This window comes from Pteropus alecto, unplaced genomic scaffold (genome assembly GCF_000325575.1).
Source record: "Pteropus alecto unplaced genomic scaffold, ASM32557v1 scaffold86, whole genome shotgun sequence".
Taxonomy (NCBI): domain Eukaryota; kingdom Metazoa; phylum Chordata; class Mammalia; order Chiroptera; family Pteropodidae; genus Pteropus; species Pteropus alecto.
The window spans coordinates 20,634,282-20,651,369 of record NW_006442109.1 but is presented as its reverse complement, the minus strand read 5'-3'; the positions used below and the strand labels follow the sequence as shown (position 1 = coordinate 20,651,369).

The window sequence follows — 17,088 nt, the reverse complement described above, 5'->3', positions numbered from 1 at the left end:
ATATTGGTAATATTATATGTGGAGAAACAAAAGGACCTCATCTGCTTATGTTACGACCTCATTAGTTTGTGTGCTCAAATAGAATAATTGATAATAAGACTCTCCTACTTGTAGAAGCAAAATGTTTTGTTAGATTATTTGTAAGTGATTCATCTGAACCCCTTAGACTTTCTGGGTAATTATATACTAAGAAAGGTATTTGTTACCTGATCTGGGTCCTCAGTTTTCCTCAAGCTGTCTCATGCAACAAAACAGACACCCGGCGAACCAGCTTCTGTTCTCAATTCCCCCTCAGCTGCCTAGAGGAGACAAGCTGGCTGGATGAGAGCACTTGGGACTGCTCTCGTGACCGTCAGACCTCAGCCCTGCAATGACAGCACTACCATTCACTGACACTTACCTGTACTAGGGCTGCACTAGTGCTCACCTGCATTGTCACCCAACCTCATTTAATTAAGTTGATTGAGAGATGACTGATGTCTGAATCTATGATGAAGCCAACTCAGAAATTATTCTTGGTCCATTGAAACTTAAACAGAAGTGATTTTGATTGGAGCGAGTCTGTGTTGAATTGTTTTTAAGAATCTTTTGGGCAAATTTACTGGGTTTTAAATAAAAGGCATGGAGTGGTTCCTGGTGCCAGTAGGCGATCAATACATTTTAAGAGGGGGAAGTGCTCTTTTTAGGGGGGGCATGGAGATGGCTTTGCTTTCTTCTGCCCACTGTTTATCATCTAAATTTCTTTTTCTATTGTAGGACCACCTGGCCCACCAGGTAAGAGCCCATGGATTTTTCTAGTTCATAGGGAGGGATATGGATGACTGGCTGTCCACGATCACTCAGAAGCAACTGAGCTGGGTAAGGGGGAAGAATCTAGAGGCAACCCTGGTTATGACTGTGTCTACCCTCCTCTCTACCCCAATCATGACAAGCTCTCCTGCCCCCTCCCACTTGAGAAGCTGCCTTACCATTCCCCACCTGTCACTGTTTCAGGTGGGGGCAGCAAAGGTAGAGAAGAAAGGGAAGAAGCAAGGAAGGATCTGGAAAAGGTGTGACACCTGCCCAGTTTCACTAGCTACAGGAAATCACCTTAACTTTAATGAAGACATTTTTTTTGTTTTTTTTAATGCATACAGCATCTGGTCTTTCTAGGTTGTCTCCCATCCAAGTACTAACCAGATCTGACCCTGCTTAGCTTCCGAGATCAGACGAGATCTGAAGAGATTTTTTTTTAATGTTCCTGTTTCCCTCATTTTGACGCAGGACCTCCGGGAATTGGTGGGTTACCAGGACACAATGGATCGGATGGACCACCTGGTCCCCCGGGCCCAAAAGGCGAAAAAGGAGCAAATGGAAAAAGAGGAAAAATGGGTATTTTGTCAACTCTTTAATTACTTTCTTTGTTGCTTGTCTCTGTTATTACATTTTGAATGGGCTAAAGTGAGTGCAGTGGAGATAAAGTGTTGCATCCTTGCAAGCAAGGCTGGTTTAACTCTTGCCTGCAAGCTGCTGTATTCTGGCAGGCCAAGGGCATTCTTTTTGGTCCAACCCCGACAACGGTTTGTTTCCAATTGAAGTGGCAGTCTCCCTGGGAACTGATTTCCACTCTTTTGCTTGCTCTGCTGCAGACTGAAGACAAAGGAGGCAGGAGCAGGAGCTGTGGAGAGGGGTACTCCATGGGCTGTGTGATGGCTACATGTGTAACACCCCAGGTCCTTTTGATGGTCAATTCCTGCCTTGCCCTTTCACTGCCTTCTCCTGCCCAAAAAATCTTTGTATTTGATTAAAAAGATGTTGACTAATGTCAGTCCCTGGGTTTTCCTGGCTAGAGGAATAGCTGGACTGAGTAGAACGGCAGCATCCAGGCCTCCCTGAGAGTGGCACTCAGGTCATAGGGTGCCAGCTGTCAGCGACTCCTGTCCAATGGTCATAGGACAATTACAAAGATGTGGCTGGCATCTCCAAGGGACTTCCTCTGCCCTGCTATGACTGGCAGCATTGTCATCACCCAAGCAAAGGCCCAGAAGCACTGAGGGATCAGATGTGCCCAGGGGGCAGAGAGAGGCAGGGGCTCCAGCAGGGCCTGGCAGGAGGCTGGGGTGTAGGCTGGGACGTAGGCTGGGGCAAGATCTGAAGCGCTCTGAGCACCAATCCTGGAGAATCAGGGAGAAAGCCTGAGGGGATTCACTGAAGGAAGCTGGCACATGGTGTGGTGGAAGCTCGAGTGCAGGGGTTAGAGACTGCTCAGGGGGCTTCTAGGAAGACATGGCTCTCAGCCACTGTGGAGGGTGGAGGCTCCACCACACTGTCTTGTTAATTTTCAGCCTCTTGCCTCTGCTACCCCAACTCACTAGAACAGGCCCTGGGCTAGAAAAACTACTAGGACATTCTTCCAGACAGCACAGTAACCCTTTCCAGCACCTCTGCTCTTATTCCCATGAGCAATCTAAGTGAGAGCCAGTGGGTAGGGAATAAATAGTGAAGGGCTCTGCCACTTGGCAAAACCTACAAGCTCGTGTTCCCAGGGGGCAGCCTCCGTGAAAGTGGGCAACATGGTCCAAGTCTTCAGAAGACTGGCAATTACACTCGGAATTACAGAGCAGTAATGAATCGTTACGAGAAGGATAATGATTATAATTATAAATGAACGTCAGCATCCAATAATGATGACTGTCAGCGTATAGACATTCGGTTTATCCCAGGAAGCCCTCCAAAATGTCATCCAGTCCTGAGGATTCAGCAATAAGAATTATGAGGGGCAACTATGAGGGGAAGGGAACCATCATGCTAGGCCTGGGAATGGGGCAGTTGGGAGAGGGGTGGTTTTCAAAAAGGTTGAAACGGATCCCTGGCTTTGCAGAGATGTGCTTAGCATGCTTCCCACAACCCAGTGAAGGCAGAGAAGAAAAAGTTTATTCACTTAGAGAACACATATTTACGTGACAGATGCTGTTCTAGATGCTGGAGATTCCAGAAATGAAAAAGCTGACAAAACCTCTGCCTTCATAAAGCTTACATTCTAGTCTGGACAGATGGACAATAAACAGGATAAATAAATAGACTATATCATCTGTTACATGGTGCTAAATACTAAAGAGAAAAAATAGAGCAAGGAGAGGGGATGGGACGTGGGTGAGGGGTGGGGAGCGACTACAGAGTGGGAAGCCAAGCAAGCCCCCCTTTGAGCAAACCACCTGGAAGAGTTAAGAGAGGGAGTCCCAGGGCATCTGGAAGAGAGGGTTCCAGCAGAAGATGGGGGTCCAGCATGCCTTTAGAGTCTGAGGAGGCCAGGGCAGCTGGGCAAAGAGGGTGAGAGGTAAACGTGGTCGAATTAAGACCAGAGGTAAGAATGCTCTGGGCATTTGAAGAACGGTGGTTTGTAGTCAGAGTGAGACAGGGAGGATTTGCAGCAGAGCAGAGACCTGCCCTGCCACATCCGTGAAAGGATCACCCTAGCCGCTGTGCTGAGGGAGGCTGCAGGAGGGCAGGGAGGAGGCCTGGAGCAGGAGACGTCAGCGGATGCATGAGAAGGTGCTGGATTCTGTTTATCCATGGAGGTTGAACAAATCTTCCATTTCCTGGAGACCCAGAGGAACTGCAGCAAAGACACAGACCCTCCTCTTTAGCAGTCTCCCAGGCAGGGAGGCCTCCTGGGGTTAGCAACGGTAGAACAGAGAAGCCTCCACTAAGGTTGAGTTAGAGCTTGAGTCATTTTGCTCCCCTCTAGGCCAGGGGAAGGGGAGACTAAGCACCCTTCTAGATGTATAAAGACAAAGGCTGTTTGAAGAGCCTGGCTCTCTGGCAAGGAGTTGTTGAAAGCATTAGTCAGCTCTGGGCCAGCTCAGACTCCAGCCCCAGCAATCAGACTCCAGAGCAAGGGTTGTGCTATCCCCATCACTCTGCTAAAGGCCCTGGGGCTGTGCTTTCCCTCCCCACCCCCGTCCTGAGCCCAAAGATGAATTCCCATCCTACCCAGCACTCAGCCTTCTTGCAAGAGTCCAGAGCTGACAGGGCCACAGAGAAGAAATAGCTTTATTTTGAGAACAGCAAGAAGCTGCTGAGGGTTTTCAAGTAGGAGACAGTGACATGGTCGGATATGCCTTCCAGAAGCACCACTGTGGCTGCTGCGTAAGAACACGTTAGAAAAAGCACACAAGAGAAGCGAGAGTGGAGGCTGGGAGACAGTTTAAAGCTTCTCAAAGAGCAGACAGAAGGGAGGGCAGATAGAGGTAGGAAGAAACCAACCGATGGAGTTGAGTGATATTGGGGGATGAAATCAGCAGTCTCTGGTGGTAGGTGGATATAGAGAGGGAGGAGGAGGGGCCACTGAGACTGACTCGCAGGTCTCTGCCCTGCTTGATTGCTCTTCCCTGAGGTGAGAGCCCTGTACTGACTTAGGTTCAGGGAGACGTCAGGAGCTCGGCACGGGGTGTGCTGAGATTAAGATGTCCAGGGAGGAGGTGTCAGGGGTCCTTGGGGATTCAGGTCTGCAGTCAGAGGACACCCAGGGGCTAGGGGTCTACATCAGGGAGTATCAGAGGCCAGGGGCATGTGGGCATGGGTGCATGTACTTAGGGAGGGAACCAACAGGAGAGGAGAGCCTGGGTCGAGCCCTGAGATGCAACAGCATCAAGGGACCAAGCTGAAGGGGGTGGGCCAGCAAGGGAGGCTGAGGACATGAGGGTGGGAACGTTCGTCAGCAAATATTTATTGGGCAGCTTCAAAGTGCAAGTGGGAAAACAAAAAAGATGCAGCCCCTATTCTGGAACTTTCCATCCTGGGTAGGGAGGCAGACATTAGCAGTCAACATTCTAATACATCTGTAATCACAACGTAAGATACACATTTGAAGGTCAGATCAGGTGCTATGAGATACAGGATGCAGAGAGAGAGGGTCAGGAGGTCATGTCTAAGATCAGACCCGAAGGATGAAAGTGAGGGAGGGAGCGGCCCAGGTGGACTGCAGGACACCTGCAAAGCCCTGGCAGCACAGCTGGGGAAAAGGAGGGTTTGCAGCGAGGGGAGGCTGGAGGCAGGGGCTGAGCCCTTCCACAGCCTTCAGATTAGTGGTCTGAGTCTCACCATCAGCTCCCAGGAGAGTACCGCAGGATCTCACACAGAGACGTGACCTACTGGGCCAGGGTCGTGACTGTGAAGAAGGAAAGGCCATTATTTTGGCTGAGAGTTCAAGGATCATTCGTGGGAATAGGAGAGGGGAGCCACGGGAAAACTTGAGAAAATGTCAACTGTTGTTTCCGAAAACAGAAAAAGATACTGTGTTCCCCAGAGATAAGACTCAAGCTGGATTGTGCCATCTAGTGATCCTCTGAACAATAATAAATGACTAAGATTTGTTGTCAAACACTCTACCAAGTGTTCTCTCTACTTATCTCATTTAGTCCTCACAACAACCTAAGGAGATGGATATTCTTGTTAGCCATACATTTTCAGATGAAGAAACCTGGTCTTTCTGTTTCTCAAACAGGCCAAGCCCACCCTTGCCCTAGGGTCTTTGAACTGCTGTACTCACTTGGTTGGAATGAATGCCCTCTCCCTGCCCTTTTAGTGGCTGGGTCTTCCCACGGTGCAAGTCTCAGCTCACATGTCACCTCCTATTTAAGATTGTACCTGACTTCTGTATCTGGCCTCTGCCTTACCTACTCAGTCACATCTCTGCTCACTTTCAAAACATGTATCTCTCCCTGAAATTCTCTCCTTGTGTTTGTGTATTGATGTGCTGATGGTCAGACTCCGTAGGGAGCATGAGGTTCCTAAGAGCCAGGCCAGGTGTGTCTTGCTTAATCCCAACCTCCAGTGCCTGGAACACCCATCGAAGTCACAGTGGACATGAGTTGTCCAATGTCAAGAAGCTAATAAGTGAAGAAGGCAGGACTGAATCCAGGTCTCTGATTCCTGGACCCCTGCGTTCAGCCTTTACCACACTAGATCTGCCAGGCTCGAGGGGATTGGGCCTGATTGAGAGTGGTGTTATTGGAGGTGCCACAGAGCAGAAGCAAGTGGGGAGGAAGGCTGGGCCTCAGGAGCTACTGCTGTTAACTGTTGAAGGATGTAGGGCTACAGATGCCCTCAACCTGAGCCCAACGCCGAGTCTTACCAGAAGGGCTGGGAGCGTGCCAGCCCTTCAGAGAGGCCTACAGTACGTGTGAAAGAGCACATAGTTCAATGAAATAACCTGCTAGACAGTCAGAGTTGATTTCATGCCTCTCGTTCTCTGCTCTCAAGGCAGAAGGTAGCAGATGAAGGAGTTCCAGAAGCACCTGCCTCCATTCCCTACTGGCTCTGAAGCTTTGAGCAAGTCACTCCATCATCAGGCCTTGGTCCTCATCTGTAGACTGAGAAGGTTGGGTTCCAACACTCAAAGAGTTCATTTTTAAGCAAAACTAGTGCTTATCTATGAAGGAGAGACTATGCCATATATATTCTATTATTTGGCACAACTCTCAGCCAGGCCCCCGTTGAAGCTCAATGAATACTTGATGAATGAAGAATGAATGCATGCATGCATGAGAACAGAATATAGTTTCTGTTTATTAGGGCTTACAGCCCAGTTGAAAGCTCTTACACACAACATGTACTCAATAACTAGTTATTCTGATTTGAAGACTGCTTTATACTGTACAGCAGGTAATACTGCCAGAAGAAAAAGCTGACCTTTCCTGTGCAGATAATGAACAAATAGGACCCTGGATAGAGTACAGATTTTGAAGTAGAGCTAAGTGTAAAGGACAAGAGAGAGACGTATTATCGACATCTTGGAAATAAGCAGAGAAGAGGTGGGGATGGCATTGCAGGGGAAGAACAGAAAGAACTAGCTCTGAGGATCTGTTAGTGAGGCTGCCCTTGGGTATAAGTGAGATCCCAGGCTAGACTGGGGTGGGGCCAGGGGCTTCAGCTCTGTGTGTACAGGAGGCAGCCGGCAGCCACTTTGGGCTCTTAGGAAGACGACTAACCTGATGAAATAGGAGTTTCAGAGCTCTAGCCTAACGGTTGTTTCCAGGAGATTGAAGTATGTAAGGTAACTTGGTTAAAGACTGAAAGGAAATCTAAGTGGAAATACTTGTGTTCATTGGAAAACACTGATTTAGATTTGGAGAGAAGAATTGAACCTAAAGAAACTTAAATGTTGTCATTTTGCAACTAGCATTTTCCATGAAAGTTGACATTCTATTGCCTCAAAACCAAATATTTTCTTTCTCTCCATCTGTCTCACTTTCTCACTTAAGAGTTAATGCTGCAGTGTCTTCTCTAAAAATCAAATCCCTATAAAAACAGAAATAAACATCCTCCTCCTTATTCATCCCAGTCTTGGGATGGTTTTGTGCTACATCCTCTAGTCCCCTTTCCCTACCCTCTGTCTATAACAGATGGTCCTGCCAAAATAAGACGTCCTCCCTCACTCCCTGCCGTGAAGATGCTGGAACTGACCTCCACATCATCACACAACTCCCAACTCTAAGGCTGATAAAACGGTTTGTTTTGAGTGGGTGCCACCAGGGAAGAAAAAATAGCAGAGAGCCACTTCTAGCACACGAGTTAGGCAAACAGAATCTGGTGTTACTTCTCAGACAGAACGTGCTGACTCGAAGCCTGCCGGCAGTCACGGGACAAACAATGCCAGGGTCCAGCACACAGTGTGATAGTGTGATTGTGTACAGAAGAGTCGGTGTAGGGTGGAAAGTGCCACACACGGGTCTTCTGATGGTGAATATGATTAGGAAGGGGTGTACTTCTGAGACAATGGCCAAGGCGATTTTACCAACAAAGAGAAGGAGAAACTTTGTCAGAGGCAATGGCCACAACAAAGCAAAGACAGACTGTAGGTAGAGAAAACATCCTCACTCTTTCTTAATGAAGATTAAAAATGATTATGCACACCCAGATAAGCGTCAAAATACACCTTTAAGCAAAGATCTTTAATAGCTTCAGCTTTAAACACCTGCCCCTGTGGGAGCTGCCTTACACCAGCTGCTTTATGATATAAACATTTTCCTGTTTCACACATGGCCTTTTTGAGACAGAAAAGGCAGAAGAGGAAAGAATAAAAGAAAAGAAATGGAAATAGGATGATGATACAGAAAGGCTTTTTGTGACACAGATAAATGCCTGGAAAAGAAAACCCTGAAGTAATGAGAAGATATCATTTCCCTGAGCTTTGCTAAATCTGGGCATGTGAAACCTGTGGCCAGTATCAGTTATACTTGGTGCTTTGTGCAGGCTGGGCTCTATGGCAACGGTCTCGTCTTTTGTGTCCTGCATAAAATGCCAAATTGCCTATTTAAAATACTGACAAAAGAACGTCTTCTCATGCAGAGGTCCCTGATTAAGGGCTCCTCTTAAGTGAGTGAATCCCTTTCCAGGAAGATGACCTGGGCAGGGATGGCCCAGACCGATGGCCGCGTTGCCAGTGCTGTTGTGAGGGATGTATCGTGAGCCGTTCCCCACCCAAGAGGCATGAGTTTCCCCCGTGTCACCGAGCCTGTGGCAGAGCAGATGCTGACAATGGAGGGGCTTCTGCTCTTCTTCACATCCTCTCCTTTGTGTCCCCAGCTCCTCCACCGGAGCATGGCACCACCCAAGATCACTGCTGGCAGAGGCAGGGAACCCAAGGCCTCTGACTTCCACCTGCAACTGAATTTCATAGTTTTCACTGATATGTTTCTTTGTTCACTACATTTTCTAATAGTGATCAACATTTTAAGGTTCTTTCGTACACTGTTGTCTTCCTTGGGGTGGTCTGTGTAGGGTCACCTTGAATATGGAAGAGCAGAAACCATTTTGAATATTTATCACTCCTTTGGCTTCAAGGAAAAAGTGCATATCTTTCTACGCTAGAAAGATATTTCCTTTTTCCAAATAGCTATTAAATCCAGCACAATCCAGAACAATCATAGATCCAGGTTTAAGTTTTAGGGAATAATTACTTTGATGACAGTGCAAAGTGTTCGAGTACGATCTGTGATGTGATGATGTGTTGTGATGTGATATGATAACCTCTCCGTTGCTGAAAGGATGTGGGAAGAACAGAGCAAATTGGGTGGTGTAGAGAGGCTTTTAGGGTTGGATGGGAGGTTGATCGAAATGACCTCTAGGTGCCTTTCAATTCAGAATCCTATGATTCCCTTGGGACAGTTATATTGAATTTGATGGTGCTAGAAGTCAGTAAGGGTGGGGTAGTCCAGACTTTTAAATCTAGAGGGAGGGCAATTGTAGTGCCAGAAAGATGACAGAAGGAGTGGGGATTGTCCAATTTGAGAGGGCATAGGAGAGGGGTGGATGAGCAGTCACTAAGCCAGAGCCTATAAGAAGGGGCATGGGGTGGCAGGAGGTAATTAGAAAAGACAGTACATCCTAAGCCCTCTTGGTTATACACTTTGAAAGGAATTAAAGTTTTGCTTGCACTAAAACATACCTCTGGCTCTTTCCTGTTGCCTGAAATCTCTGCCATTTTCGGCAACATCTCTATTGAGCAATATCTCCAGATCAGTTTAATTCTTTCAAAGCTTGTTTTTAAGCATTTTATAATGGGTCCAAAGCTGCCTTGATGCTTGGGCTAATTTAGCCCCACTACTAAGACAAAACTTTTCTACAGACTCTACCCATCATTTTCTGAGATCTCTCCACCTTAACTGGTAGGAATGAGACCTTTCCCTGTGCAGGCTTTGAGAGCTGCATAGGGAAGTACTTTCTGTTCATTCTTTTCCCTGTCTTGCACTGTACAGATCATTACTCAGTCAAGAAGTCAGGTTCTCCAGCAGTTTCTACACAACTACATCCTCTCTTGTATTCTGTCTCACAAATTCTAGCCACCTCTATGTCCCCAAACTCTTGTTTTTATTTCTTCACCACAGCGAAATTGCCAGGCTCTTTTTGGGTTCCCTGTGCTGCTGTCTAGAAACTACCTGCCAGCAGTAAGTTGTGACAATCCTACGAACCTAGTTTGCTTCTTTCTCCCAAGGATCAGAATCCTATGCTGCTTGTAGTCCAATGCAGAGATAGGTCATGGCTGACATCGTGACTATTCCTACTTGTGTGCGGCAGGACTGCAGTTCCTGTAGTGATGGCTACCCAGGAGAAGAGGCAGAAATTTTATCTACTGCAATTTGTTCACACCATCACCATTCCCTCTTAATGCCTATCTTAAAGCCACTTGTTTTGCTATTTTGATTAAAAGCATTTTATATCAGAATGTCACAGAAAAGGGTCTTGGTGATAGAATCGGAAGATCTTTGCTGCTCACTGAGCATCCGCCTTAACCCCTGTAGGCCTTCGTTCCAACTACTACAAAGTAAGAGTAAGGCTAAGTGCCCAGCTCCACTCCAATATGTTGTAAGGAATAAACCAATTAAGCCAACCCTTCTGAGTGCTCCATCCAACCTGCAGGTACGCATCTGAATTCTGGTCAGGCCTTACCTTCTTTCTGTTCTTTCTGTAACTGTCCCTCTTGTGGTTCAATCTTCTCCTTATCCTGTTGTCCCATTCAAATGTCTCTAATAATGGTCCACCAGAGCCACCTGGAAATACTGCTCTTTAATGTCGGCCATGCTGCTGTCCTAAAATGATTATATGTGTTAGTTAGATATTTGGTTTTAGTACATGGTACAATATCACAAAGTAGTATGCCAGAATTTCTTGCACAACAGGCTAATAAATTATTATTTTTCTCAGGGCTACCAGGAGCCACAGGAATTCCAGGAGAAAAGGGAGACCCTGGTGAACTGGGCTTGACTGGAAGTGAGGGCCCAGCAGGGCAGAAGGGTGAAAAGGGGGACAAAGGGGACGTATCCAATGATGTGCTATCCACAGGTAAGAGGCTGGTGCTCAGGCCTTCTCCCAGAGTGAACAGGCCTGCCTGGGATTTAATGCAAGGGCTGCTGTAGGTCTTCTCTCTTTATTTGTCATATGTGGCCACCTGTTATGTAGCATGTTTTAGAGTTCTGTGCTTTCAAAAAGGATAAAACTGTACATGTTACCCCAATGTTCGCAAGACCAAATCTGAGACCTAAGCAGTAATAGGGTAAATAATTCAGGTCTAAACATCATGATTAGATTGAATTTGGATGAAGGAAGCTTCCTTTTAAAAAAAAATATCTATTAAATCCAGCACAATCCAGAACAATACAAGTAAGCAAACAATTTAAGATACCTCAGAGAACAAATGACAGAAAGCACAGGCATTCTTCATGTTATCCTAAGTTCGACATAGAGAATTGAGCAAATATCGTTGTTGATCATCTTTTTCTGGTTTTCAGCCCAGGTTAAAAGCAGATAGTTGGTGTCTGTGGGGGAGGAGGTAGAGATGCTGTGAGCCACAGAAGGACAGTCATATGGTAGAAGGAGTAGGTAGGTGACAGCTAATGGTCATGGAGGAGGACGAGGAAGAAGAATTTTAAACAAACAGTACTTTAGAGACCACTTGTATAAACTGAACTATCCTATTAATGTATTCAGTAAACATCCACTGAATATCAGAGGGGACTATGAATTAGGGATTTCACTAACAGCTGAGACTATGAATATGACAATGAGTAAGACATGTCTGTCCTCAAGAAGCTAAGATGACAGATGTTCAGAATAATGACCCTGAACCATTCTCCCATCCATCCATTGAAAATTTACTGAGCACATCCTATTTGCTAGACACTGTGCTAAGACCAAAATATCAAGGAAAAATCAAATTATGTTTAGCATGCTTAGTTTCATAAACAGCGGAGGTTGCTATGAAAAATGCATAAAATTTAACAAGTGTTTTGACAGGGTGAGATACATGAATATACTCTGAAAATATAATCTCATGTTATGCATCAGTTATATGGGAAGTTGCTACATCCTGAATATTACATTCTCCTATACTGAACAAGTGAGGGGGGATGACAAACCATTCAGAAAAACCACCTCACTGACTATACCCCAATTCAGGAGACCAGGCCAGAACTGAGTGTGTCCTCTGGTCAGAGAGCAGAGAAGGCACTGGAGGGTTGGATCATGGGTGCCCTGCCTACAGATCTCTGACCTACCTCTAGCTTCTGTGACTCCTGCTTGCCCACTCTAAAGAGACCGAAAAAGCTTATTTGGTCTTACTTGGAAGAGGCAGCTAAAGAGATCTTAGATCACCAGCATCAGCCCCAGACAGGAGGGTAGAACCAAAGGGCTGAACAGCCCAGACTAGGGACGTCTTTATGAAAGCTCCAGGACTAACATCCCTTGTAGAGGGCTGCATCCATGTTAGCCACCTGAAGTTCGAGGAATGGCTGCTTGCAGGCGTGTACGAGTTCTAACTGTCAGAGCACTCACCCCAATGACCTCAATAATTCTCAAAGGGGAGGGCAGGGAGTATGAGACTCAATCTGGAGATGAAGAACAGGCTCAGCAGGGTTAAGCTGCCTGCTCAAGGTCACAGATCTAGATGGGAGCTCCTGATTTCTTCTACCACACAGAGCAGTGTTTCTCACACCTGGCTGCATAGTAAGAGACTTGAAATAATACAGATGAGTGAAAACAGGCATAGGGATGTAACATGGCAAATATAATTAACTATGTATGGTGTCTGATGGGTATTAGATTTATCGGGTGATCACTTTGTAAGTTACATAAATGTCTAACTACTATGCTGTACACCTAAAACTAATATAATATTGTATGTCAACCGTAATTGAAAAAGGAATTTTTTTAAAATACACGTGACCAAGCTCCCCACAATACCGATCTAATTGGTTTGGGATGCGGCCCAAGTATTACAATTGTATTAAAGTTCCTTGGGTGATTCTGATAACAGTCAGGGATGAGATCCACTGACATGGGCCAGTGAAATAGGATGAGCTTTGGAGTCAGACACACCTGAGTTCCAGCCCCATTCAGGTTGTGACCTTGGGCAAAGCACTGAATAACTATCCCTAAGACTCCAGTCACTGAGGGGCTGCTATTGCTACTTCACAGATGTGTTAGGAAGAACGACAGGGGGTAGTTTCTTACAATTCTTGGCACAGTTCCTTGTTTATCGTTGGAACTCAACACTTGCTATGATAGTGCCTCCTCATCTCTGTGTGGATGAGAGCCGAACAGCCAGTCACCTCTGGGCAGGTCGCTCAGGCAGCCTCTCTGGAGCTGCTCATTCTTTCCCCTGGTGTAAAACCCAGCTCTGATTATGATTCTTTTATCAATCTCCCTCCCCACCCTCTTTCTCTCTCTCCAGGTGCCAAAGGTGACCCAGGCCCACCAGGCCCACCCGGCCTACCTGGGCCCCCGGGCCCTCCAGGTCCCCCGGGGCCTCCTGGAAGCAGAAGATCTAAAGGCCCTCGACAGCCAAACATGTTCAACGGCCAGTGCCCAGGTTACCAGCCCTGCCCCAGGGAACCTGTCTCTTCTTAATTCTTGGGCTTCACCCAGGTTTTGTGACCAGATTTTTTAAACAGAAGGAGATTTTATCCAAAGTGAGAGTTCCCTCTTGAACATGTTTGTGGAAGGCCTGGGCAGTCTGTCCCAGGAGTGAAGACTGGTAGCAGGTTTAGAATTTGGCCTCCCACTCCCTTCCCTCATCCTCTCTCTTCACTTATCACCAGACTATCCCTGTCCCCTGAAACAGTCTCGAAGGCTAAGCTGTTCACTTTTGGAAAGTGAAGGGCTTGGCTGATGCTGGAGGAGATAGTGGGGGAGTTCAGACTGGTTAACTCTCCACAAATACTACAGCACTACCATTGTCACCACCAACTTTGAGTGCTAACAAAATGCCAGGCATGGTGCTAAGTGCTTAATTCGTTTAATTCTCACAGCAGTCCTAGGACATAAGAGTTGTTATTCTCACCAACTTACAGACACAAAAATGAAACCCCAGTTGCTAAATAGCTTGCTCAAGGACACTCAATTAGTAAGTGACAGAGCTAGGATTCAAACTCAGGCGTACCTGCCTGTAAAGCCCCTCCTCTTCCAGCATCTTCCTTTCAGAGATGGAGATTCACTTTGTGACTAAGCCAGTCAGGGGCAAGGAACACCTGATCTCTGGAAGGCCAGGAGGACTTGTCCTTTGGCCAGTTTGTGACAGAGACGCCACAGGATTGAAAGCTAATTAGAAATCAAGAGCCATGTTAATTGAAAATACTTCTAGGGTAATGCTAGAACTTCTTCCCAAAAGCGGTGACCTGGCACCTGCTCACCTGCTTAGTCCACAAGAAGGCACAACTCAATGCTTTTGCTTTGGAGGCAGACAGGAGGGCCCTGACTGCAGTGTGTCTCCCATCTGCTGTGGATTTCACAGCCACTTCCCTAAACAGTCTTTAGTTCGGTGTGGTGTACTGTTCTTTCTGGAATGCATTTTGGGGGTACACACTCAGCTCTTAGAGTGGGCAAATCTGTCATTTCAAAGATGTCACACAAACAGAGGTATACACACCCCAATAAATAGAGCCTGATTGTAATTCTACTCAGCAGTTAGCTGTTCCTTCCCTGGTGTTCAGCGCCACCTCCTCTATTAGCACCAGTCCTTTGTTCAGCTGCCCCTGGAGAATGAACTGAGTAGGAACCCTCCCCTGGGAGAGGGGGAGATCTGACCAGAGCTGTGTGGAATTCTAACTTGCTAAGACTCTGTCAGCCAGTGACAGTAGTGCCTGGAGAAGCGTTCTGCTCTGCCTGGCCTATCTACTGAGAGGCTGGTGAGCAGGGTTGAGCCCCAGAGTTGTGAAGACTACTTTAAATGAGAGCCCATTATCTTCCACTCTGCCCCCTGGAAATGAGTCCTCATCTGCCAGGCTTCCTGCATCTGAACTTGGCCCTCTCTATTGCTCCAGTTCCATTGTTTTAACCCCTTTCCTACCCCCACAGCTTTAGAAGCAGGTTGGTGCAAATAGAAATTAATGAGAGCCTTTTCGTCAGACTAAGGACAGGAGGGTCTCTCTGTCCCTTTCTTGTGCAAAGCCCAGCTTCCTAAAGGGAAACTCCAGATGAAATTCAGAGGCAGCAGGACTACATGTGAAACAGATCTCTGAGACTGCTCTCAGTGGATGACAGAGGACTTCAGAGAAACACTGGCTCATCCAGCTAGAAAGCAGCTTAGAGAGCACTGAGGGTCCCGCCCCCTTATTTTACTGATAAAGAAACCGCTCCAGATTATTTCCTGAACTTCCCTACTGACAACAGAGGTGCTCTCTTCTATCTAGCAACCACAGGGTTATGTGAACCCATCGGAATTTGTCTAAGCAAATGGGCCTGACTTTTCCCAGAAAGCCCGACTTGCCCCAGCCTGCCCCAGACCAGGGCCCTGACCCCAGCCAGTCCACTCCCTCTAGTCTTCCTTCCTTCCTGCTGTCCTGTTTCTGCCACCCTAAGCCACCTCCTCCTCAAAGGTCTGAATTAAACCCATTCGTTACGGGAACAATGACAAGCTGAAGACAATGAATTCCAATTCAGGTGTAGCCTCAAACTAATGGTGGATCAGGTGTCCATCAAGCACCCGAGTTCCATAGGCCTCCCAGCGACAGCAGGTGGGGAGATGGTGGTGTGGGGCTCAGCGTCTCTGGGGCGAGCTGCCTTGAGCCTCTGTCTTCCTCTGTGCTTCCTCTCCTGGCAGTCCAGGAAGAAGGGGCAAAGTGGGATATCCCTTCATGAGGCTGCCCCCCACACCTCTCTATTGGTTTCCCAGAGAATGAAAACCTTTTCGGAAAAATGCAGTCCTGATAGTAGTAATACCACCTGCCCAGAGAGTCCAGGAACGTGTCAGTAAACATCTCCCTCAGATTACTGAAGGCTTGAATGGGCTGGCTCAGGTCACTTTTCCCCTTTTTACTGACATCCTCATGGGATTCTTAGCAACTGTGGTCACTCCTCGAGCAGTGGGTAATATTTGGAAGCGCAGGACTTGTTGTTTAAAAGCAAGCAACCAAAAAACTTGGTGACCCTATTTTAAGGGATGCTATGGGCCTAGAGCTGTACTGAGGGTGGGGAAAGTGCCAGCTGCAGAGTCATACAAATCTCACTGGGCCAACTGCATTTGCTCCGATTATTGTCGTCATTTCAGGTGAGACATGTGCTATCCCCAATGATGATACCTTGGTTGGAAAAGCTGATGATAAAGTCAATGAACACCATTCCCCACAAGCAGGTAAAAAAAGAAAGCATCCTATTTCGAAAGTCAGAAATTGGATGCCTTAAGGTCATAATTGGCGGGTGAGTAACTTTTCTATTTCCTCTTTTGGTAGCATCCACAATCACTTCTATTGGAGATCCAGTGCAAGTATTAAAAGTTACAGAGACATTTGGGACTTGGATAAGAGAGTCTGCTAACAAGAGTGACGAACGGATCTGGGTGACCGAACATTTTTCAGGTACTTTCACTTGGCAGATGATTTATCTGTGGTCATCTGTGTCTTTTATCTGTTGCCTACTTTCAGGCTGATTCTCTTTTTGTGTGTCTGAAATCCCTGCTAATTAGTGTAACAATCGTTCTTTGTTTAAGAAAACACGAATGAGTGGGCAGATTACTTTTTTCCTTTGAACACACTGATGGTGACCAGGGCACCTCTAATGTAGCTTATCCAATTTTAGGCACAGTGTCTGTCTGTCTCGGAGGTTGGCACCCGCCAGAAGAATATTTTTGGCCATCTTTCTTAGATATCTATTGGACAGAGAGCCCAGGGGAGAAGGTGAAGTGCCATCTTGCAAGGATACTGCATCTGAGCATGACTTTAGTCCCAAAAGGATGTGGTCAGGAATTGCTGGTCGTGGTAACAATGGTCTCGTTCCAGAAGGAGTCTGGCCAGTCCCTGGTCAGAGAAATAGCTAAAACATACCACTTCGTTTCTTCAAGGCTAACTGATTAGCTGACAGAGACTGCCAAGATTATCAGCTGAGAAGAATTCTGTGGCTCAAAAGGAAAGAGGAATAATGTGAATTAGCAGTGGAGGGCAGGACTGAACAACTGCCAGGTATTTCCTATTCCTGGTACAGGCCTGTGTCAGTCTAATAGAGAATTTTTTAAACAATCTAGAGTGGAGTGGGTAGAGGGTGACAGTTTTCCTGGGAGGAACAAAGCTGACTCTGTGGCTACTGCGTTCGAAAGACGATTAAGAATCCATAGGAGAG

At 46.7% G+C, this 17,088-nt stretch overlaps 1 protein-coding gene across 1 annotated transcript in view; it reads left to right on the top strand.

The window, feature by feature from the left end:
• The window catches only part of GLDN (gliomedin), a 54,510-nt gene that overhangs the window by 31,464 nt on the left and 5,958 nt on the right, over positions 1–17,088 (top strand). The window contains exons 3-8 of the mRNA XM_006920363.1: positions 757–774; positions 1,264–1,371; positions 10,687–10,824; positions 13,211–13,348; positions 16,025–16,108; positions 16,206–16,331. Coding sequence (XP_006920425.1) covers positions 757–774; positions 1,264–1,371; positions 10,687–10,824; positions 13,211–13,348; positions 16,025–16,108; positions 16,206–16,331 — 612 coding nt within the window. The remainder of the gene's footprint in view (positions 1–756; positions 775–1,263; positions 1,372–10,686; positions 10,825–13,210; positions 13,349–16,024; positions 16,109–16,205; positions 16,332–17,088) is intronic.